Below are 22,745 nucleotides of genomic sequence, written 5' to 3' on the forward strand. Positions count from 1 at the left end.
TGTGTGTGTGTGTGTGTGGCTGGCAGTCAATCCAGAATAATCCAGAATAAATTTTCCATTTATTGTATACACACACACACATATTGGCCCTCTGCACAGTCTCTCCATGTGCAGGGCTCGGGGGAGAGTCATCCAAGCCTGCAACTTGCCAGGTCGTACTGAAACTGCTGTCTGTGCTGTCCTACAGTGAAAATCATCCCCAGCGACCCAAAGGGCAGATTCCGGGAGATCTCCAGGGAGTGCGCGCAGAGGGCGGGGGAGGTACGAATGCACCTGTCCAAAAAGGAGTCGGACAGAGGGCAGCGAAAACAAGACACCTTACGGCACAGAGGTACAGCAAAGGCCCCTGGTAACTCCACTACTAAAGCCTCTGTCTGCAAAGGATCATTCTGATTTATGCCTCTCGCTACCTCAGTAACCGCTCACTGTGAACCGCTCCTCCTGGTCCTGGAGCAGCAAAACAAAGCAAAGATCTAGCACAGTATGCAGTGGGTACTTACTTATGTAAGATAAGATTTGGAGAAATGGTGTAAAAGAGCGGATTACTGGTGACGTGAGTGAATGCCATTGTGCTGGTGTGTTATGCAGCACTCAGCCCAGCTCTCTCTCTGTAGTCACGCCAGAGGCTTGTGAAAGCTGCCACAGTCACCAGGCACCTAGATGATGTCAGGTGCTGCACAGAAGCAATTCAGTAACAGTTTTTTTTTCCTTTTTATTACATGGTAACCTCTGGTATTAGGTTGATTAAATTCTAGTAATCTAAATGCAGAAAAGGATCAGTCTCACACACAGCAAACAAGTGATCGGTACTCTCGGCGGCGCTGGAGTCTGTGTCAGGAATGTAAATCCAAGCCCAGATTACGTCAGCGAGCCCTCCTGCTAAAAGCACATTGCAGAACCAATGCCACTGATGGGATCCCGTAGCTCTCAACTAAGAGCTGTCTCATGAATTAGAACGTCAGCATTACCAGCAGATTTGCCATTTGCAATTAAGGAGCGTGTCAAAGTTTTGATTTAATCCCTCCCTAGGCATGCAACTTTTGTAACACACTCATTCTCGCGCTGTCTCTCGTGTCATAGGGCTGCCGTACACTTTGCTAAAGGGATCACATGACACGTCATGTGATAAAGACCATTTGCATGGGCATTTTGGATCAGCGGGTTGTCTTTAAAACGACATAGGCTGCTAGCTGCCAAATGGCTAGCCAAGTGCAATTCATATCAGGAAGGGGAAATAAAGAGAGAAGAAGTGCCTAGGATGGTTGCAGGGCCATGTGTACAACAATGAGAGGTACAAGAGTATGAAAGGGACATTATAACCAAAAAAGTGACATGCTCTGTTTTTGCTCTGTCACACGTCACTTACTACAGAGTAACGCTGCATACAGACAGAGACAGTGGGTGCAGTACGGGGAGTCTCCGCCCCTCACATTCCTCCCCTCTTTTTTTCTTTGCTTTTTCGTTTCGCTCTGACGTTGAAGTGTGGAATAGCTGGCATACTTTGCAGGCAGGTGGCTAGCTACGCAGACAAGGATCCCCTTTGTTTTATTTGGTTCCAGAAGATGGTAAATGAAAACGGAGGGCTTATTTTATGGCATCTGTCAGTGCTGTTTGCTGTGGACGGTGAGGAAAACGCCCAGCGGGATTCATGGTGTCCTTGAGAGCTCCGTGAATGGCCACAGGAGCACAGCGAGGGGTCAGGAGGAGCAGTGGACAGCAGCGGTATCCCACAGGGAATGCAGCCCTTCGCCAGTAATATTATTAGAACTGTCATGGCACACGAGAGAGAGAGAGAGAGAGAGAGAGAGAGAGAGAGAAAGAGAGAGAGAGAGAGAGAGAGAGAGATAGTGAGTGAGTGAGTGAGTGCATGAGTGAGAGAGAGTGAGAGAGAGTGAGAGAGAGTGAGAGAGTGTGAGAGAGTGTGAGAGAGAGTGAGTGTGGAGTGAGTGTGGAGTGAGTGTGGAGTGAGTGTGGAGTGAGTGAGTGTGGAGTGAGTGAGTGAGTGAGTGAGTGAGTGAGTGAGTGAGTGAGTGAGTGAGTGAGTGAGAGAGAGTGGAGTGAGTTCATACTCTGCACAGAAACAAATATCTTCCTCTGAGAGATGTCCTGGTGATAACTGTTAGATTGTGCCCTGGGGTGCCTGGCACTCTCTTGCAGGATGCGAGTTAGGGAAACCGCGTGCCAGGTGCACTTGACCTGGCACTGCTTGCGTGTACCAGCAGCGCTTTGCATCAGTGCTGTGGGACAGATGTAATGTCAGCCAGAACACAATGCCCGTATCAACATTACCTTGCACATTAAGAGCAAGTCCTCTTTGTCCATCACTGAAGGCTATTAGTGATGAGGGTGGGCTTGTATTGGTAGATATATCAGATCGCGTGAGAGGGCCGGACCCGCACTACAGCTGCAACGTCTGGAGGCCCTCCAGTCACGAGCAATGGAGGATTGTAAACTTGTTTTAATACCAGTGTAGCAGTTTGGGTGAATGACAGCTACATTGATTTTTCTGTATTCATTCCAGAAACAGGCAAACTGTTAAATGCTTTGCATTTTTTAAGCTAAAGACTGTTCTGTTCAAAAATGCACCAGACAATGTGCATTGTTTAGACACACCCATTCGTACAATGATCTGCTTTGTGGGATCCAACCCAATCTGATCTCAATTCTGATATTAAATGTTTTACTTTATTTGGCATTTTTCCTCCTATTGAAAAGCAGCATGATAAAGTTTTGTTGGATAGTTTGAAGGGAGCAGTATTTGATATTTTCCCCAGATGGCTGTAGAAGTCCTTGAGGACTGTTTACCATTCATGATCAAACAATGTGAGCGCATTTTTGTGAGATGTAAGGATTGTGAGTCTCCTTTTAGCAGATGAAAAATATTAGAATGGACATAACATGCAGATACTTGTGCTTTCATACTGCTAGAGGTTATTCTGCAAGGGTATACAAACTGCAGAAGCACCTGTAGTTCTATTAACAGGGCTTTGTCTGACCTTCCTGTAGATACGTTTCCAGAGAAGATGTACTCTCGATCAGCCTCGCCCCCAGAGAACGGCTTCAAGCAGTACACGGAGCAAAGGTTGTACAGCAGTCAAGGGAAAGGGCCGTCCCAGACTGAGAGGGTCCCCCACCAGAACAGGGTGTCCCAGGAGCAGCGACCACCCTCCAGAGTGCAGGTGCTGCCGAGCGCCCACGGTCGAAGGTTCGAGCACTCCAACGGCTACGACACAGACAGCAGCCAGGACTCGCGGGAGAGGAGCCGTGGCAGGAGCAAGCCCTGGAAGCCCATGCGGGAGACGCTGAACGTGGACAGCGTGCTGAGCGGGCTGGATCACCAGCCGCACAGCCCCCGCCGCAGGCCTCCCAACCAGGAGAGGGCACCCTTTGAACGCGAGCACCCCTGGGCCAGGGACGAGCGCAAGCAGAAAAGCCTGATGACCATCTATGAAGACGAGCAGAAGCAGGAGACTGGGAGCCGCAGCTCGTTAGAGTCTGACGGCAGGGGTAATGCGGACAAAGACAGGACTAAGGGCGGGGCCAGCCTCATGGTCCACAGTGACAACTGGAAGATCCAGCGCACAGAATCCGGGTACGAAAGCAGCGACAGGCTCAGCAACGGCTCCACCAATCTCGACTCTCCTGTAGTGGAGAACTTCGCTGCCAAAGAGTTGAGACCCATACCAGAAGTACAGCCGTCAAGGTAAAAGCTGATGTTTTAAATGAGCTTAAAGCAGGCTATTTAAAGAGGCAAGGCTTATTCCCCAAACTTTTGGGGGTTTATAGGTTTAAAGCATGCACTGATGCCACAGAAAATACAGTATAATCCTAATAGTACTATGTCAGATTTTATACATGGTCATCCATGGTTTAAACACAGTCATTGTAATGGTCATAAACATTCGGTCATTCTGTTACACCTTAACCTCCTGGCTGTCTCTAAATTACGTATGTGTAATAGTTGTACATATTGTATCAAACCAGCATCAAGGTTTGAGTCACTCAGACAGCTCTTGCATCAGGAATGTGTTCTAAGAATAGAAGATAGTTCTTTATACAGAATGGAACTGCTCAAGTGTTTTGCCCTGAGCAGCAGATTGTCAGTGTGGTGGTACAGTGCAGGTCTTGTGAGGAAACAGAGCCTTATGCACAGCTCCCAGTAGGGGACACCAGTCATTTATTGGTCTCGCATGAAAAACACAACCGTGATTGGCTACTCGTTTCCCCCCAGGAAAAAAACAAGCCTTTTCTGCACGCTAGCGTCACTAATCAGGGGAATTGTGTACTTCCTGCCTTGGAGAGAAACTAATAAACTGATATGTACAAACAGGAACACCACTGCTGTCTGGCATTTGGCAGTTTTGTGAAACAACATTTACCATTTACCAACCGTACTGCAATTTGTATCATGTATGTGTCCAAAGACATTAATTTAATAATTTAGTGTTACTATACTGACCTATACATTACCGATTTTGTGTTGTTCAGTGTGAAAAGAGCTTGGTAAAAAGGCTTGTAGATTGTATTGAGTTAAAGTTGAGGACAGTCCCTCATATGGTCAAGTATGTGTGTGTTAGAAAAAACAGTCAATACCAAAAACCCAGTAAGAAACCTCACAAACAAAGCAGAAATAAACCTCCGTGTTTGTTCCTGGCTGTAAAGGCCTGAATATGCTACTGCAGATGTGGGTGAAAAGAGAGTGAATGAAGCATGTGTTCACATGCAGATGCCTGAAATCAGGGCCTATTATCAGAGGAGAACAGATGGTCCAATGTCGCGGCCTCCACTCTGCTTGGTCCTCCACAATCTCACACCTATATTGATTCTCCAGATGCCACTGCATTCACTCAATACTGAAAAAAGGAGCTCAAAGCAGGAATATATACCGTGCATCATATACGTGTGTTTGTGGATAAGTATCAGATAACATTGCAGCAGATTGTCCGCTGTGCAGATGAGGGGTACCTTTTTTCCTGCTCTTGCCAGGGTTTAGATTAAACTTAATCCCTTAAAAGGATGGGAACGGAGCACTGTGCATGCTGAGACAAAGCTGAGCGGGAGGCCCTGCCGAAGTGCTCATTAACGCCATTTTCATGTTTCGCTTCACTGAACTGAAAATTTTGTATTCTAGGCACCAGCTCCATCACAACAGAATCGATGACTCGAAGACAGACCTCTCGCACTCACCAGTTTCCTATGGTAAGTGACAGGGTCTCCTGGTCCTGTGACATTCTCTGGAAAAAAAGCCAGTTATCCTCTGATACTACATTATCAAACATTGGTGAAGGAGGGAATAACAGTGATCCAAGGAAGCTGGACCTTCAGCCATTGGCAGATGGAAGGATTTCAGTGTGATGCCTTCGTCTGTCAATGCAGTCAGTCTGTGCCTTTACCCCTCAGGTGTCTGAATCATTACTGTTGGTTAATTCACAAGATTTTGTAGCTGTCATTTTGTTTTGAATTTGAATTCAGAGTGAACAGTAATAAAATAAAATGAGATATTTATTTCAGAAAAGAAATGAAGAGTTTCCAATGAAGAGTGGGTGTTGGGGTGTGTGTGGGGGGGGACAGAACAGGCACTGTTCAATGGCTGGCCTATTTGCCCTCTAGTGGTAAAACATTGTTACAACTAATCACTGCCAAAGCAGCTGTACAGTGTACATGCTCGCAATGGCACAATACAACTCAGGATTACCTGTTTTGGGGGTGGGGTCGGGGAGGGGGGGGCACAGAGCCAAGCTGAATAGAGTACAGCCATGGAGCAGAGCTCAGGTGGGGAGTTGAAAATGTTTAAAACATTTCAGTTTGCACAATGCCTGCACAAATGCCAATGCTTGGTAAAGCCAATAAGGTGATAAAGAAGAGTTTATTTTAAAAAATGTCTGACAACTTGTAAAAATCAGAAAGGCATATGTCTTTGAGCAAGGTACAGTAACAGCTGGCGCTTCCCTCAGGTATTGGATTTTGTGTCTTTGATTTGAAATCTGATAGATACAGAACAGTAAAGACTGCCCAATGTCTAGCCCTTGCTGGCAGTGTTTAGACTGGCTCTGTACACCCGGATGAAAAGCACAAAGTTATGCTGCTTTGGTCAACAATCAGTGTAAGATGCTGCTCTCAAGAATTTTAATTGTTGATTTTAAAAAAAAATGTTATTTTATTTTTAAATGTGATGTTGTGATTTGTAGATCTGTTCTTCAGGTATGAGCTGTATGCCCTGAACATACAGTACATGCTTTTACCAGTAAAGCTCTATATATTGGCACACTGTATATCCCACAGCAGGTTGCTCACCCTGAATAAGCAGAGCTGGGTTAAGCTCTTCCTCAGTTCGGAAACATGTTTTCCATGACTTACATCATCGAAATGTGGGTTATACACAGCAGAATAATGTGCCTGCATGAGTCCAAGTTTCCTTGTGGAAGGGCAGCACATTTCCTGGCCTGTATTGTGTTAAGTGCAATGAGGTGTTGCTTTCAATAAGAGAGGTCCTATCACAGGAAGCAGTTTCATGTTGTACTCTATTAGTCATAAATAACCATAATTTCCTGATAATATCTCAGAATGATATGTTGTTACTTAGTAAGTTGACTCATTAGCTATTAAAGAAAACCTGATGCAACTTTTTGTGAATGTTTTGTGAACACTTTTTCCATGTAAGGTTTAGGCACAAACAAAGCATCAACAAGTGAATGGCAGAAAAACTGAAAACAGAAATCAAGTTGCAAGTTGTCTGCAATATAACTGTCGTGTAATTTCTGTCAGACTCCCCTAATTAACTTCCATTGGTTTTGCTGTTTGATAAAATGAAGAGTAAAGAGTGAAGATAATGGACTTTTCAGAGATGTAAAAGCTGATTACTACCCATGTAGAAAGCTAGCCGTAATGTGTATTTTTATCACTGGAGCGGATAGAGGGAGATTACATGAAAGGAGTGGAGGGGTAAATGTCAATGCACCCTTCCCGTGCCTCAACTGACTGATCATATGATTGAACTGTCTGGTCAACCATCCTCACAAAAACAATACCTCACAGCCCATGCAGTGTAATCTGCATCTCCTATCTAAAAAACCATCACAAATTCCCAGAAACAAAACCACACGCAAGGAGTCCTCGTAAAAGGGATAAACTGTCTGTGGCTCCCAGCTGTGCCCAGCCAGTCGGAAAATGAAATGGCTCGGTTGTCAGGAGGTGGCATTGCGCATCAAGTTGTATGAGAGAGTGAGTGAGTGAGTGAGTGAGTGAGTGAGTGAGAGAGTGAGAGAGTGAGAGAGTGAGAGAGTGAGAGAGTGAGAGAGTGAGAGAGTGAGAGAGTGAGAGAATGAGAGAATGAGAGAGTGAGAGAGTGAGAGAGTGAGAGAGTGAGAGAGAGAGAGAGAGAGAGAGTATATATATGTATGGCTGGCAGTCAATCCAGGAGAAATGGTTCATTTTTTACTATTAGTTGAAGAATGGCTCTCCCCCTCCCTCTCCTTCTTCTCTAATTCCCATATATTCATACGTACGTAGTACATATAATTTTGTTGTTTTTCCCCATTTTTAACCAGCTTGTTTTTTGTAATTGGCAACTGTATGTCAGGCTTGTCTCACCATAACAACCCCTGCTCTTACGCAGGAGTACAAGGCAGAGTCATGCACACCAAGGGCAACTATTGTTCACACTACAAGTGCACCAGGAAGCAGACACCAAGAGTTAAGCACACCTTTCTGACATCATCTAAGCAACTCATAGACGCCCAAATGAGTCTCCGCTGTGAGGGAGAACGTTGGCTGATATACCCACCCCTTGATAGAACGATAACTTACAAAAAGCTCACTGCTTTTTAATGCTGCACTGCACCTTTAACTAGTTGGTTGCTAGCAGTTAGCAGTTCTTTAAAAGTATTTTTTCTGCCCTTCACAGACTAAACTTGGCTAAACTGACTTAATTCACCATCAGAGGTATAAAACTGTCACTTCACTGTAATGCTGATTCATCATTTATTTCAGGGAGACTGATTTAAGCTCTGCAATTATGCGAAATGGATTTATGTCATTTAGCAGTTTCACAAAACAGTAATGTTTTGTATCACGGTCTCAAAGAGGCATATGGTTCAACTTGAGAGTGTGTACCACTTATGAATTTTTTAAATTCTTCATTACTCTAATGGATATGCCAGTCTGTGTGTGAACTGTGTGCTTATTTTCCTAGCCAGGGTTAGTTGTGAAATATGTGTGTGCTGTGCTTTTGCTTCATGTTGAATTTAAGAATAGTGTTAATTTCTTTGCCTAAGCAGTTATTTTTGACCCTGGAATGTCCCTCTTGGTCCATATACTCCATCTACAAATTTTATTGACAAGCTGCAACCAATTTGTTTAAAGTCACTTTGGCAGGAGTTCTCAGTATTTTGCTATGGCCTGTCAGGGCTGTACTGATTTTGGTGTCCATTAAGAGCTGAATTCCTTTTTAAAGGTTAGGAGAATAACAGAACAATAATAAAAAAAAAATCAAAGTGCTTTCCACTACCTTACTTAACAGGGAGTGTTAACATGCACAGGATTCAGAATAGAAACGTTGTAAAAAGTAGTTTATGAAGACTTTGCCTCCTTTTGTCTAGACTGGTTGTTAGTCTTAAAATAGCATTGTCTGATCATAAGTGCAGCTCCTTTGCTGAGAATGAGCTGGGATTTATGTTACCTCTTGACCTTTCGTGGAATGATTTGCCTCTCTCTCAGCCCAACAGACAGTTATGTCGCCTTGTTTCTGGAACTGTCTGACCACGGCCTGCTTGAATTGATGCTTACAAGGTGCATGACATGATTCACAAGACTGTTTTAAAGGTCATCGTTTTCAGTGCTGCCTCTGAGAACTGAGCAAAGACCAGACGCCCTGGCTGGCCTTCCACAGGTTATAAATCTAGTGCTGCCCGCTTGATTTACTTTGATTGGCTCTTGTTGTGAGACCTGAGCCATGCTGAGGGCTTTTAATTGTTCACAAGCGCGTTAGCACCCTGTTCCCTGCGCTAACGATATGTAGCCCTCCATGGTTCCTCCCAAAAGGAATGCCAGCCTGGACCATAAGGGGGGGGGGGGGGGGGGGGGGGGGGGGGGGGGGGGGGGGGGGGGGGGGAGGGGGGGGGGGGCGCACGGACTAGGAGCCAAATTTCCCGATCAACCCTTGCAGCTTTTTAGCCATGCATGGACCTCTGGGTCAGCTGGGAAGAGAAAATAACACTTCTATTTATAAAGTGGAGGACAGTGTCGTGGCGTGTGTGGCCTGGCCCCTTGCGCACAAACCTCTGCTGCCTCCGCATGTCCACACGGACAAACTGCGCAAGGCTGTCTCTCTGCCTGTGCCAGGTCCACCATACTGCTCCTGCTGACCACATTATTTTTTTTTGTCCACAGTAATTTATTGAAAGCAATATACTCCCAATGTACATTTGTATCCTTTACATTTTTTTCCAATCTTACCTAGCCTGTTGTGCCTTAGCATTAGCTTAGGAGGAAATTTATGATGATTTTGTGATGATTTTATGATGTGTTAACAACACTGTGGAAGGATCAGATGTGGTACTCTGCCTTAAACACTGTGGTGTTAATGTTCTAACTTAAGGCCATCTTCATCTTCGTCCTCTGGGAATAACGTTTCAGTCATAAGTGGTGTAAGTGCAGCCTTAAAAGTCATTACCAGTTGGAAAGCAATGGAGGGAATTACAACAATTTGCATATTTCATGTCAATGGCATGGTAATACATGACACGTATTTGGCCAATTTTAAATACACCAAAACTGACAACGGTTCTCTGAAACTTTTTTCTCTTAACTTTTGGCAAGCTAATTAATTACTTTTGAGAAAAGTGAATTGTACCTCTGTGAAAAGAAGCAGTTTTGTGTTAGTTATTTGTCCTTATTAGCCAGACCAGATAAAAGACACACACACACACACACATTTCAAATACATCCATCACAAGCTGGGGAAAAAAGTGATTTGTAAACCTTATAAAATATATTTTGACAGATTTCAGATTCTCACATCTAGCATGAAAATGTAATCATGAATATTTCTGATTTTGCAATGCCAAATACAGAGATCGGACGTAGTGACACATGGGCTATGCTCGAAGTGGCACCGTTTCAGCAGTTTTTCAACCTCTCAAAACTGCACTGCAGTTTTTATGCATATAAATATGATTGATGCACATAAAATAAAATTGCTGCTTGTCTACAGACAATAATATGCTAATACAGTACAGCAGAGAAAATTACACCTGGCAAGAAATGAAAGTTTCATTTCATTTCGAGAAGAGGTTACACCCCTTATTTCCATGCAGGCATTCACCGAGCTGAAAGACATTGAGAGTCGGTTGGATGTAATTTCTTGACAATGCGGAGATGGTGTTCCGCAAATAATAACTCAGCGGAAAGCCATTGACCTTTCAGACGTCCAAAGAGAAGAAAATATCAGGCTTCATCGATGACTTTCTGGTAGCTTTCAGCCTTTGCTCCTGAAGGAGCTTGGCATCCTTGTGTGATACAGAATGTTTGGTCAGCAGGTTGCCGTGGAAATCTGACACCGGCAAAGAGCATACCTCGCCATTGGGGAGATTTTTTTTCCCCTGCCTCTCTCTGATTTGCCTGTCGCTGGCTGAACAGCCCAGCGAACAGGTGTGTCTCTGTCAGCAGTGCTCCAGTGTGATCTCACCCCTGTGCTCCGCCCTGTTCCCCGTATCAGTGTGCCGCCCTGGGATTTATTGCCTACAGAGGCCTGACCTCATATCCGAGAGCCCCGGGCATGCAGAGGCAAGGCCTGCTTAACCCTTTCCAGACGCCTGAGCTTCCAGCAGGGCCACAGTGATAAATATGCCCCCGCTCTGAGTCTGGTGCTTCTCAATTGTCTGAGTCAAAGGTCATCTTCAGTACCCTGGTGTTACAGTGCTCAGCTTGATATGAGGCGTTACAGTGGGCACTGCTTTGAACACTGAACTTTAGGACTTGACATTCAAGTCATCACCATTAGTAATGCTTCAGTTTCCAGTGTGGTTCAGTCAATGGTGAATAATGGATTCTGTTAGAAAGCTTGCACTGATTTGTCAATGCAAAGGCAACATGTGATTTGGTGCAGCTGATCTATGTAACAACAACAGACCCACATGAAATACAATGTACAGTCCAACAGACTTCAAAAATCAACAACATTGACCAACAGCATTGATGTTTTTTATGGTAAATGAGTTGAAACCAGTTGATTTGATTGAACTGGTATGTGATGTCTTTTTTTTAAGCAAAGTGTGGTTGCTATCACTAAAGAGCTGCTGTCCCGTGGGCCCTGTGCTGGAAACCGCCTACATGGTGGCTCAGCAATAGGGATTACGGTTGGGGTGGGGGTGGGGGGTTACACAGTAAAAGTTTTTTTTTTTGTTTTTTTTCTTTTGTCACTGTCGCATGCAGACATACAAATGTTGTCCCTGTCAGTTCTAAATTTAACACAAAAACCTAAACAGCCACTTAAATAAAAAAAAAGAGAATCCTGTGGTGATTATGAAGCAGCACAAGGGATTTAGTTGTTTGTGGCTCGGGAGGGAGAACTGAATGTGTTGCTGCTGCCTAGCGTGGCAGCCGCCTAGCACTGCAGTGTCATGACTGCAGAGTGCAGGGACCGTGCAGAAGCGAAGCCCTCGGGGAAGCACTGCAGCCCATGGCTCATGCACGCATTGTTTTCAAGGCAGACTGCATGAAGCAAAACATCTCTGAATCTGATATAGACAGACTGGCTCAAATATTGCACCATATTCAGATGAGTGTGCGCCTGCAGAGAGAGGCGTTAGACTTGAAAAGCATTGGAAGCACAATTGGTAGTACAGTCTCATTGACTATCACATAGAGTTAGTCATGTGATAGTTTTGCTCATTTCCACATCTGTCACCTGACTAGTGCTGTAAAATTACTCCTTTAGATATGGTTTCTGAAAGCAGATTTCTAGTGCAGTATGTATTATTGCTTTCAAGATAACCCAATTTCATGTACAGCGCAAAGTCCGCTGTAAAAAGTAAGAGGAAGTTTACGCACATGCTGTTATTGACTCACCATACATGAAATAATTACAATACATGCAAATTCAAACAAGATCTTGAATAAAAAGCATGAACTGTAATATCACGTTTTAATGTTTAAAAATTAAAAAAACATGATGAAAAAATATTTATATATGAATGGAAATTCAATTATGTGTTTCAAACTACAAATAAAACAATGTCATCAAGCAAAAGTCATTATTAGACATGAACATTTACATGAACAAAGTAGGTTCAAGGCATTATATGAGGTATGAGTAGAGGTAAACAGGGACCAGGGCAGATCTGAAACATTAGCCATGTAATCTCTTGCATAAGTCTCAGGTGTGGAAAGAAACCAGTTTTATTGAAGACCGGTAGGGTCGGTCAGATCAGGTTCAAGGCAGCTGATACACACAAAAGTATTTGTTATATATGTGGCTATGAGCTCAAATAGTCCTTTTTTTAAATCAGAACTTCAATGGCTGTTAATTACCAAATGAAGAAAAAGAGATTTTGTTCTTCGTTGCTAATATTTGTGACAGAGGACCTAAAAATGAAATAACAGGTATTTCATTGATGTTATTAAGTTTCCTGGCCAAAAGTGTGAGTGAAACCAGATCTCTTGGAAGTGAGTCGTCAGTCATACAAAAATAACTGCAGTTTCATACAGTGCTTGTCAGCGGAAGTGGGGTTCAATTATGTGAACGTTTGATAAAGGGAGTCATAGAATACCTGCGTATCAGCTCAGTCGAAATGGACATTCCTACTAGTGAGGGGCTAATGCACCAGTGCATCAGCTGCTAGCCATCACATCTTTTAAACAGAGACAGCCATTCTCTCACACTGACACAGCTCTGCTTGAAAGAGACATGTGGTACAGCTGTGCTGGTAGGAATCTGTGAAGGAAATGCATTACTTCAGACAATAACTTGTTAACAATGCTTCTGTTAGTACTGCAGCAACACAGCTTTAAGACACTTATGTTACTTTTTTTCCCTTGTTTTCTGCCCATTTACACTGGTTCCTTGTTCAGCTGATGAGTGGCTGAGATGAGATAAGATAACATTAGTTCCAGCTGGGGCTGGGACATGGGTATTCTTGGTCATGGTTTAGACCTAATAAGACTTCATATTTAAAGTTTCATTCTACCTATTTGTCTTTTTAGCATTAGCAGTTACTCTTCTTTGAATCATGGTTACATAAACTTGTATTCAATTGTGGGCTAATTTAATTGGTTTAAATGTTTTTTGTTAAGATCTAGAACAGATTTGTCCCTCACAGAAATAATACTGGAAAGCCACTACCTAAAACCAAGTATTGGCAATGCAGAACTCAGGCCTTCTCCTTAAATAGTCTTATTTCACACAGGATTGTCTGTTTACTGGTGTTGTTTCCATGGTTGCCAAGCCAGCAGATGTGTTTGTGCTAAAGATGGTAGTGGAATGAGCTTCAGACCTGACAATCCACGCACTCTCCCGGGCTGACTGCATTGGCTTTGACACTTGTCACCACAACTGTGTTATACAAAGAACAAGTTATGACTTCACCATTCCAATTCAAACTTGCGAGAACAGCTTTGTCACCTGTGAACACATAAACTGCACTTTCCTGTCCTTTCACATTACTCTTATATGGCGGGGGTGAAAGCAGGATAACATGGATATATATGTTGCTCAGAGAAGTGCTCTGTGCATGGGAGTGATGATGGCCTTTTCTATGACCTCTGTTAGCTAAAAGCGCAGCACAATTGACATTTAAGCCCTTCGCTCATTAAACTATGCATATGTTTACCTTTTTTAATTTCTATCATTAATTACAATGTTCTCCTTTAACTTCAAAAGGATAGTGCATTTGATTTGATACAAAAATATGGAACAGATTTCACATGAAGTAGCAAGTAGAAGTATGTATGTCACATGTTTATATTAAGCTGCAAACCCTAATTGTTAGAGTAACTTTAGAGTTCAGGTCATTCAACTTTCAGTATGTTCCATTCCTGTTTTTCTTCTTTGCTCTAAGAGTGGCCTTTAGACTAGAATGTCCTGGTTCGATAGTCTAGAGATATATCCGGCTGTGAGATTTTCAGTGCTCTAGGGCTGATTTAGGTGATAGCTGCAGCTTGGCCTTACAAAGTTTGGTACCACACTGTTCTGGTGTTCTGGCATGGCTTTCACAACATGCTAGACTTTGCCAGATAGAAACTTAAGTGTTCCTAGAAGTGGCCATATCCATGGAAGCACAGACACAAACAACAGCAGTGGTGTGTCCTGCTGCTTATTCCTGGAACTTACTTTTTCTCCTCCCTGTTTGGGCCGCAGCAGCTTAACAGTTCTGTCTCAGGGTACATTCCCTTCCCATTTCTCTCTGTAGTGCTCTTAGGGCTGCAGGGATTGGTGTTTTTGCCTAGCCTGCTACCCACTGTTGAGAGTGTGGCCTAGGGTGGCTTGCCCCCAGACATATCTGGGGAAAAATGTCTCTCTTCTTACTTAGTCAGAAGAAGGGTGAATTTGTGCATATTTAGAGGCCCACTGTCTGCATTCACATCTGAAGCGCCGAAAGCCTAAGAGGGAGATTTGGGCCCTGACGGCCACACGGCGCTGGGCAGGCCTCGGCCCCTGCTGAGGGCCTGCTGAGCTGTGAGGGCACAGGCCCGGACCAGATTAGACAGGCGCTGGCCCCAGGGCTCTCTGCCAGACTCGGTTTCTGCTTTGATACATCTTCACAACTGCTGGGCGAGACACTGGCAGTGACCTTGGTTAGATAACATGTCTGTGCTGGAGCCTCACAAGGATGTGTTGTTATTGTAGACTGTTCATGAGAATCGGGGAAAGTGTGCGCTCAGTGCTTGTTTCCACTGAAGATTTCCAGGCTGTGTTTTTAGTTACGTTGATTATTTTAAATGCTGGGATTTGAAGTTTGTGAGGTCATTTTGTAATTTAATACTTAATAATATTCTATTTCTCTTGAAACAACCCCCTGACACACACACACACACACACACACACACACACACACACACACACACACACACACACACACACACACACACACACAAACACTCATATCTTTGGTTGATCTTAAGATGACTGTTTTATAACTCAACTCAATTATAACTCAGTTTCCATTGGTTGGAAGTGTCTTTTTTGTGCCAGGTCATTTGGCATTCAGACACTCAGCTAAATTGTACATGTTTTTTATTAAAACATTTTGTGCCAGGTGCTATAGTGATTAGCATGAGAAATGGGATTGTCTGTGTTCAGTTTCCAAATCGCTCATTATTTTCAGTCATAATGCACCACTGCACTCCATTGAGAATCATATTAGATGTTGTGAGTGAGCCTGAAATGAATTGTGTAAGCTGATTGCTTGATTGTTAGAAGTGGAATATTTAGTTAGTGTAGCAATGACTCTGTCCATTGTTTTTTTCTCACTGTGTGTGGTTGATTAAGTGATTCTTGTTAGAGTACATTGTACTAGAAGCAATAGTAAAGTACATTTACTAAACCGTTGGGGTCAGTGAAGGGATGTTTTTCTATATTGTAGGTTGACTCTAATCTCTTTTGGTATTGTACTTGTCCCATCTAGATCTTATCCCCCAGGAGACTGTTGTTTCTGGTCTTCATTCCTCTGCAGCACATAATTACCTAATTGAACTTGTGTAATTATGCACTTTACATAGTCAGGGAAACTAAAAAGTTAATAAAATCAGTTGGCCAATTAACTTGTTTGTTTTCCACTTTAAAGAGAAGTAGCATAATACTGCTGACCTAAACAGCCATAAGAAGGTGAGGGGTGGAAACTAATGTGTCTGTTTCTCTTCTAGTCCCGCCACAAGTGAAATCTCAAGATGGTCACGATGCCCACCCCCTCAAATCTAGTCCAAGTTTACAAAGGTAACACTTAACAAAACAATCCGCATCACAGTACTTTTGCTGGAATGTTTGGCTGCATATATTGTTGATACTCTATAATGTTGATAGATTACCAATTAGCTCCATTACGTGTAACTAATTTAAGTCACACCTGAGTTTATGGGTAAATGATATACAGTAAGGAAACACTGTCTAAGGCTGTATGGAACAGTGCAGAACAAGGAATGAGAATTTGTATTTGGTGTGATTTATTGTGATAACCTATGTGTGGTTCTCTTGACAGAAGAAAGGCTTTCAAATACACCCCTGGGAGTTTAGAAGGGATGGATGGTGTCGATGGGAACCCCATGTTGCTGGAGGTGAAGCACCAGGAGGTGAATGAGAGGGGTCACCGCAATGGCGGCCTGGCCTTGCAGTACCTGAATAAGACCAGCAGCTCTGAGTGGAACAGCTCTGACGATCTGGCCAGCCCCTTCTCTGAGCTGGAGGACAGCAACAGCAGCAGTAGGACTGCCCGCGAACCGTCACAGCCTGTGTACCAGAACCTGGCACCACCACTACCTCCCAAAAGATATGCACAAAGACCAGCTGCGCACGCCGCCCACAACCCCCGGCCGCCACCCAAAGCTGCCACGCCCCTCCCTGGCCTCTCACCAACAGTCCTGCAAAAGAGGTCTGCGCTCTTCGGGGAGCAGAAGCCCTCCTCGGACACCAGCTCCAAATCGGGCTCCTCCGACCAGGAGAGGAACGACCTGTCCGCCAGCGAGAGCGAGGAGAGGTTTCCTAACTCCAGATCCAGCGTAGTGACCACAGCGGCGGGCGGCAGAGTCATGCCAACCACCTACTTCTCTGTAGATAACTGCATGACAGACACCTACAGGCTCAAGTACCACCACCAGCGACCGCATCTGTACTCCTCTGCCGATTCCAGAGGGGGCGAGCAGACCTCCTCTGGGGAGAGCGAACTCGGGGACACCAGCCACCCGGGTTCTGGGGAGGTCCTTTCCTCAGAAATCCCCAAAAACAGGGCTGAGACAGGTACCAGTTGTTTTGTTTTTTGGTTTGTCCAGACATGGTATCTTAATTAAATTGCCCCTTTTTTGTCCTGTTTGAGGTACCTTCTTTCAAAGAAGACATAAAAATGAGGTGTTGACCCACAGTTAGTCATAAATAGGGGGCTCCCTGATGTCCCTGCCAAATTCTTAATCTGGCCCTTTAATCATTTCACAACCTTTTCACAACCTCTGCCCCTCCCCTCCCCATAACCTCAGGCTATCACTGAAAGGGAGTTTTCATTTGACCTTCCTTTCACCTTCCTAGCCAAAACTTCCATAAAATAAAATTTGGTTCTGTTGTTGGTTATATTGACCTGTTCCTTCTATTGTAGGTCATTCGACCAGTAAACCTATTGCAAAATGGCGTCCGGTGGCTCCCAAAATGTTGGATGAACATGGCTTTCTGTGAATGGACTTCCCGTCCATAGAATGGGGTATGTTATGTGACTGATAAACAGAAATGGGTAGCCAGTGAATTTTGAAATATATTTGCATTTTTTCATGATGATTTTTATTCCACCTTCTTGGTGTTAGTATTTTACTCTCCATAAGAAATGTACTAGATGAAACATCTCATAATGGTGAGCTATACACATTATGGTAAAGTTTGCCCAGCAAATATATTTGAATCTCTGTCCCAGTAGGTTTTAACAAATCTTTAAAAATGTGAAGTTCAGCTTAGTATAAAAAAGTCACTTTTCTTTCAGATGGGAGATGGAAAATCAGACGTCAACCTGGATGCCAAATCGGATCCACACTTGAAGCTGATTGATCCCACAAGCTAACTGATGTCAGTGCTAAAAACCCTCAAGGCAGCATCATATGCTACCTGCATCTTTGCATTTTTAATATGGACCACTAGATGGCAGTCTATATCTTTGTACATTTGCACAACGGCCAAAAATGGGACGATCCATATACAAGATAATTTTAACTATTGTTGTTTGTGTCTTATTCTGTTTTAGTAAATTAACAATCATGGGCTTGGATTACTCTAGAATATGTCTTTTCATTTTAACCATGTTGTGATAAAGGAACGAGCTGACTTTCTGTAAAAATACAAATGTGAGTCCATTAACACCAATTTTACCTACTTAAGAACAGTTCAAGGTGTATTTGTGTTCCTGTATTTGGACGGTATGCTCTTCTGCTACTTTACTCTACTAATTCAGTACGACAATAGTCAGGGGACACTCTGATGTGTCTTTTTGTGTACCAAACGTGATATTCTTCTGCCTTTCACAAAAGAGATGAAAGAGATGAAAATCACTATTGACCCTTTTCACCATGGTAACCTTGATCATCATATATTGAATTCTGGTGCAGTCAAAGCCTAGTGTTTTCTGTGATATTCTTTTCTCTGAAAGACATCAAAATGAAGTAGTGGAAGGGCTGACTGTGCCTTGGAAGGAGCTTGATGACAAAGGCTAACTGCTGTAAGGCTGGGTGACATGAGAGTGTTTGTGTTTAGGTTATGAAAGTAAAGAATCGAGATCTTTTAAATACGTACTATTAAATAAGTGTAATGAGATCCTACCAGCTCTCTTGAACAGCCTGAGACAGAGAGAAGAGAATTTACGTGTTAATTTATGTTACCTTTCTTGTGTATCTCCTATTCCCAGCTGCCTTTTGAATTCTGCATGAAACAGCAACTCTTGTTCTTGGTCACATTTTTTTTTGTTTTGTGTGTTTCTTTTTGTAAAAAAAAAAAAAAAAAAAAAAAAAAAAAGTTCAGGTTCCCACTCACCTGCTTACACCGTATGCAGATCCTTCCAAACAGGAAATATGTTACATGTTGATTCTATCACCCACCAAGCTGGATGCATAGTTTACTTATTTTGCTCACATACTTGCACAGATTTCCTTGACTTCTCGTATGTTTTCTATGTAAAATACAAACCTTATATACTTTGTTTTGGTGCCAGTATGTGTAGAGAGCCAGGGACAGCTTCAATGTCTTAAATCGGAGGGAAAATGAATTGTTTGCCTGCTTTTTCTGCAGACTAACAGCTTTTGTCACCTGAGGTTATCAGCACATTGCGTAAAATTTATCTGGAATATTTTTAGCAAGATCTTGTTCTTAATAAGAAGTTTTATATATTGATCAGCAGATGCAGTGCCTTTCTATTTTTCTATGTATAGCATGACTTAGAAGAGAGTCATGATTTGTACAGTATGTAATTTTTGGAGATGCTTTTGTAACATCGAAGTTCTTTTTTTAATTAATTAAGAATTGTTCAATAAACATTGATTTTATTTAACCATGAATATTTTATTTGTCTCTATTAAAAGGCATATTCAGACATCCAATCAGACATTATATTGCATGATTGAGAGCTTAGTGTAGTGTGTGCAAGGTTGTTGACCCATACCAATGCTGGAAGGGAGGGCAGTGTAGTGTAGCAGGTAAGGAGCAGGGCTTATAACCAAAAGGCTGCTGGTTTGAGTCATAGCTGGGGTACTGCCTTTGTACCTGTGGCCAAGGTACTTAACCCACAATTGCCTTAGTAAATATCCAGCTGTTTAAGTTGCTCTAGATAAGAGTGTCTGCTAACTGACAATAATGTAATGCTGGGAGTTTTTGGGCAGGCCCAGTTCAGAAACCATTTTCATTTCTTTTATGTCTATGAAAATGGACAAAGTTTCAGACAAAATAACTAAAAGTCTTTGGCCAGATACAAAACAACTATACACATACCAAGAAAAAAAGTTGGTACCTGTTCATACTACATCTCTGGTAAATAGTAAAAAGTTGCAGTTGTGTTCCTGCAATATCCTGAAATATCTAACAAATGCTGCACAGGCTGGTGGAACCGCTTTCAGCAAACTGTGCTAAAAATGGAAGTGTTTTTAATCCATGTGAATGAAGCGCATTAGCATTTTGAACAAGCTAAGTGATAAAAGCATTAGTTCCACCAGTATTTTGAATTAGCCTCAGTGATTATTGTAAGTGGAGCTGCAATTCATCATTTTTTTTTAATAAGTGCCTATTTACTGCCAAGGAGGCTAGTGAAAATTAACGTCTGATACCACAAGAGGACCATGTATATGCAATCTCTTTAGGAGACAGTGTGACCAAAGCTATGAAATACACTGATTTTCATGTTGTATACTGTGATGGTGGTGAGAGAATTAAAGACTCTGCAGGATGTGTGTTTATTGTAACAAGTCCTTTTCCCTGGGTGGTTTAGCTAGTTTTTTATGCATTAACTCCCATTGTGGAGAACACTGTTATGGCACAGTGTTGTACAGCTGATCATTGTGAAAGCCTCTTAGATGTCAATCCAACATCACATCTACCAGCAGCAAGGAGACTTGACAGACTTTAACACATTTCATACAACTCTTCAAATTACTACAAATATTGCTGGTGTTGTTCAAAATACCACTGTTGTGTTCTCCCATGCATCACACCATGGACTGTTAAATATTTTGCTGTTGTTTCTTTCTCAGTATTCGAAATGTGATCTGCAAGCAGGGCTTATGAAAGCAAGTCACATTAGTTATGAGAGTGATACACACTCTTATCTCAACAGGAAGTTTTGGCTTCCCTTTATCAAAACGATTTCATTTGAAAATGCAGTAACTGCCACATCTCTATGTGTATTTAAGAAAATTCAGTTGGTCAAGCAGTGGAAGTGAGTGTGTGATAACATGACCATGCCAGTATCTATATTAGCATCGGTTTGTTTCTGACGTAACCGAATATTTGAATTTAATGGAACAATTAAATTTGAAAAAAGGCTTTGAGAGTTAAAAATGTCTTTATTTATTTATTTATTTTTTTAAGTTAACCGATTGAATCATTGAGTGCAAACAACCCATTTTCAATGGAATGTGTACATGGAACATCTTCATGCAGGGGTGTATAAAAATGAATGTCTTATAATGAATCAAACCTAGTTTGTGTGCACAGGAAATTATGACTGGGTCTGAAACGCTGTTCACATTCACGTCCTGGAGCAACACTGAGCTGTGGCTGTAGGTGACTGAATCTTGGGGAGAACCCTGCTAAGCCCTCTTGAAAATTCTCTTGGCATCCACTCCGTCATAGCTGTAGCTCTGCAAAAAGAACAGAAACGACCAGTTTAGACCCTCTATGGTCCTTTGCAGTACCTAGTAATGTCACACCTCTTTTTTTTTAAATGTGTAAGTATGGACTTGAAGCACTCATAAGCATCTGGTTGAATTGCATCCTCTGAGACTGATCCTAGGATGCAAGTGTGGCATAAGGAGCTCCAGCTGCAGAAGCCATTTTGAAGAAGCTACTGTCCCCCTTTGCCTCGCTTCTTCCACTATATAAGACTATTCCATTACACACTCATTTTTTGTCACTGCTTGTCAGCCAGTCAGAATAGTGGTTCTCACCTGTACGAGTTCATCCCCAGCTATTGTCCTGGTGGTGATGAGTTCCTTTCCATTGTCTTTCCTAGTGAATTTCCCTTTGAGCACATCTCCTTCCAAGACCCAAGTACCCTACAGAGGCACAGTAAAATCGTGATTGAAGGGAAATGTACCCCGGTTGAGGTATTTATACTGTTCAAACAGCTGGTCTAAACATGATACGTCCATCATTTAAAGCATCTGTCTGGAATAAAGTATAGTCATTTAAAGATGGCATACTCACAGAGACTTCAGTTCCATCTGCCAGGGCATAATCAAATTGCATTCCCAGTGTGAACTCATTGTCTTTTGTTCGGAAGGTGCTAGATTCCTTCACCAGAAACTTGTCTCCTGTTTGCTGAATGGTGATTTTCAGGTTGTCATGTTCAGCCAGCTTCCTCTTCATGACATTGATGCCTGTTGACAACCGCAAAAAGTAATTTCAGAGCCGGTCTCATACAGCGGGATCCACTGCCAAACCAGGCCAGGAGGAAAAGCAATCAGATAATTCCTGCAAAGCACCACTTTTTTGCTTTTGTGCATTCCATTCAATGCATCAAATGATGCTTCATTTCAGAGTAAGCCTGTGTTTGCCCATTTATTAAATGGCTATGGCTGTGTCAGCTGCACAGTGCTGCATTGCCCTCCACAGGTCTCCACAGTAAACCGTGGCGGCAGTCAGGGGAAGCAACTTGATAGGAGCACCCCAGCGCACCGCCATTTTGTCCTGTTCTTTCAAACTCTTCCAAAGGACTCACCCATCTGCTCCATGAACTTGTCGTAGTTTTCGTTGCGGTCGACTTTCCAGGTTCCGTTGAACGTCATGGTTGCCGGTTGGTGGGTTGTTCCACTGAGGGAGTCCTGACTGAGCTGGAGCCTTTTAAACGGCAGCTGGCATTAACGCACTCTCTTATCTCCCTTGATTATCTGTGTGCTGATGTGGCCGTTTAAAGCTCATGTAAAATAGAATTGCTTTTCAAGGCTGCAAAGATAAATGAAAAAGAACAACTCCCACTGACGACATGCCAATATTGCTTTACAATACACAGGGTGAAGTGATGTGTGCTGAGGCACAAGATTGAATTCTGATCATTCAGTGATCTGATCTGTAGCTGTAAACCACAACAGCATTTCGTTAACAGTCTCCACCATTAATGAAAAACAGAGCTATACCTTACACAGATGGTTATATTACTGGCCTACTCAGAGTGGCATTATTGGGATGGGTTGGAGGCATACTGCCATACCTATACGGGACAGGGAGTTTCCTACAGGAATACCTCAACACACCAAAAGGTATGAAAGACATTCCTTTCATCTGATGAAGTCACATGAAGTAATTTAAGATTAATTCAGTGCCCTGCATATTTATTCATAACCCTGACTAAATAGGAACCACA

General features: G+C 42.8%; 2 protein-coding genes across 3 annotated transcripts in view; one reads left to right on the forward strand and one right to left on the reverse strand.

Moving 5' to 3' along the window:
* Positions 1 to 19,076, forward strand: part of LOC118793149 (inactive ubiquitin carboxyl-terminal hydrolase 53-like) — a 46,875-nt gene extending 27,799 nt beyond the window's left edge. For both annotated transcript variants that reach the window (XM_036551175.1, XM_036551176.1), the window contains exons 12-18: positions 188 to 331; positions 3,007 to 3,703; positions 5,132 to 5,199; positions 15,859 to 15,928; positions 16,191 to 16,945; positions 17,295 to 17,396; positions 17,670 to 19,076. In XM_036551175.1, coding sequence (XP_036407068.1) covers positions 188 to 331; positions 3,007 to 3,703; positions 5,132 to 5,199; positions 15,859 to 15,928; positions 16,191 to 16,945; positions 17,295 to 17,371 — 1,811 coding nt within the window. In that variant the 3' untranslated portion in view covers positions 17,372 to 17,396; positions 17,670 to 19,076. The remainder of the gene's footprint in view (positions 1 to 187; positions 332 to 3,006; positions 3,704 to 5,131; positions 5,200 to 15,858; positions 15,929 to 16,190; positions 16,946 to 17,294; positions 17,397 to 17,669) is intronic.
* A 1,755-nt stretch (positions 19,077 to 20,831) lies between these two features.
* LOC118793421 (fatty acid-binding protein, intestinal-like) lies at positions 20,832 to 22,170 on the reverse strand. The gene is made up of 4 exons (XM_036551596.1): positions 22,104 to 22,170; positions 21,590 to 21,762; positions 21,331 to 21,438; positions 20,832 to 21,024 (listed from the first exon to the last, which is right to left on the reverse strand). The coding sequence occupies exons 1-4, from the start codon at positions 22,168 to 22,170 to the stop codon at positions 20,974 to 20,976; spliced, it is 399 nt and encodes a 132-aa protein (XP_036407489.1). The 3' UTR covers positions 20,832 to 20,973.
* Between the last annotated feature and the right edge of the window lie 575 nt (positions 22,171 to 22,745).

The sequence above is a fragment of the Megalops cyprinoides genome, chromosome 18, assembly GCF_013368585.1.
Source record: "Megalops cyprinoides isolate fMegCyp1 chromosome 18, fMegCyp1.pri, whole genome shotgun sequence".
Taxonomy (NCBI): Eukaryota; Metazoa; Chordata; class Actinopteri; order Elopiformes; family Megalopidae; genus Megalops; species Megalops cyprinoides.

Coding starts and splice junctions, on each gene's coding strand:
- LOC118793421 (XM_036551596.1), bottom strand. CDS start 22,170: ATGACGTTCAACGGAACCTGGAAAGTCGACCGCAACGAAAACTACGAC. Junction 21,763..22,103: donor CAAGTTCATGGAGCAGATGG/GTGAGTCCTTTG, acceptor GGTTGTCAACAG/GCATCAATGTCATGAAGAGG. Junction 21,439..21,589: donor CAGATGGAACTGAAGTCTCT/GTGAGTATGCCA, acceptor GTGCCTCTGTAG/GGTACTTGGGTCTTGGAAGG.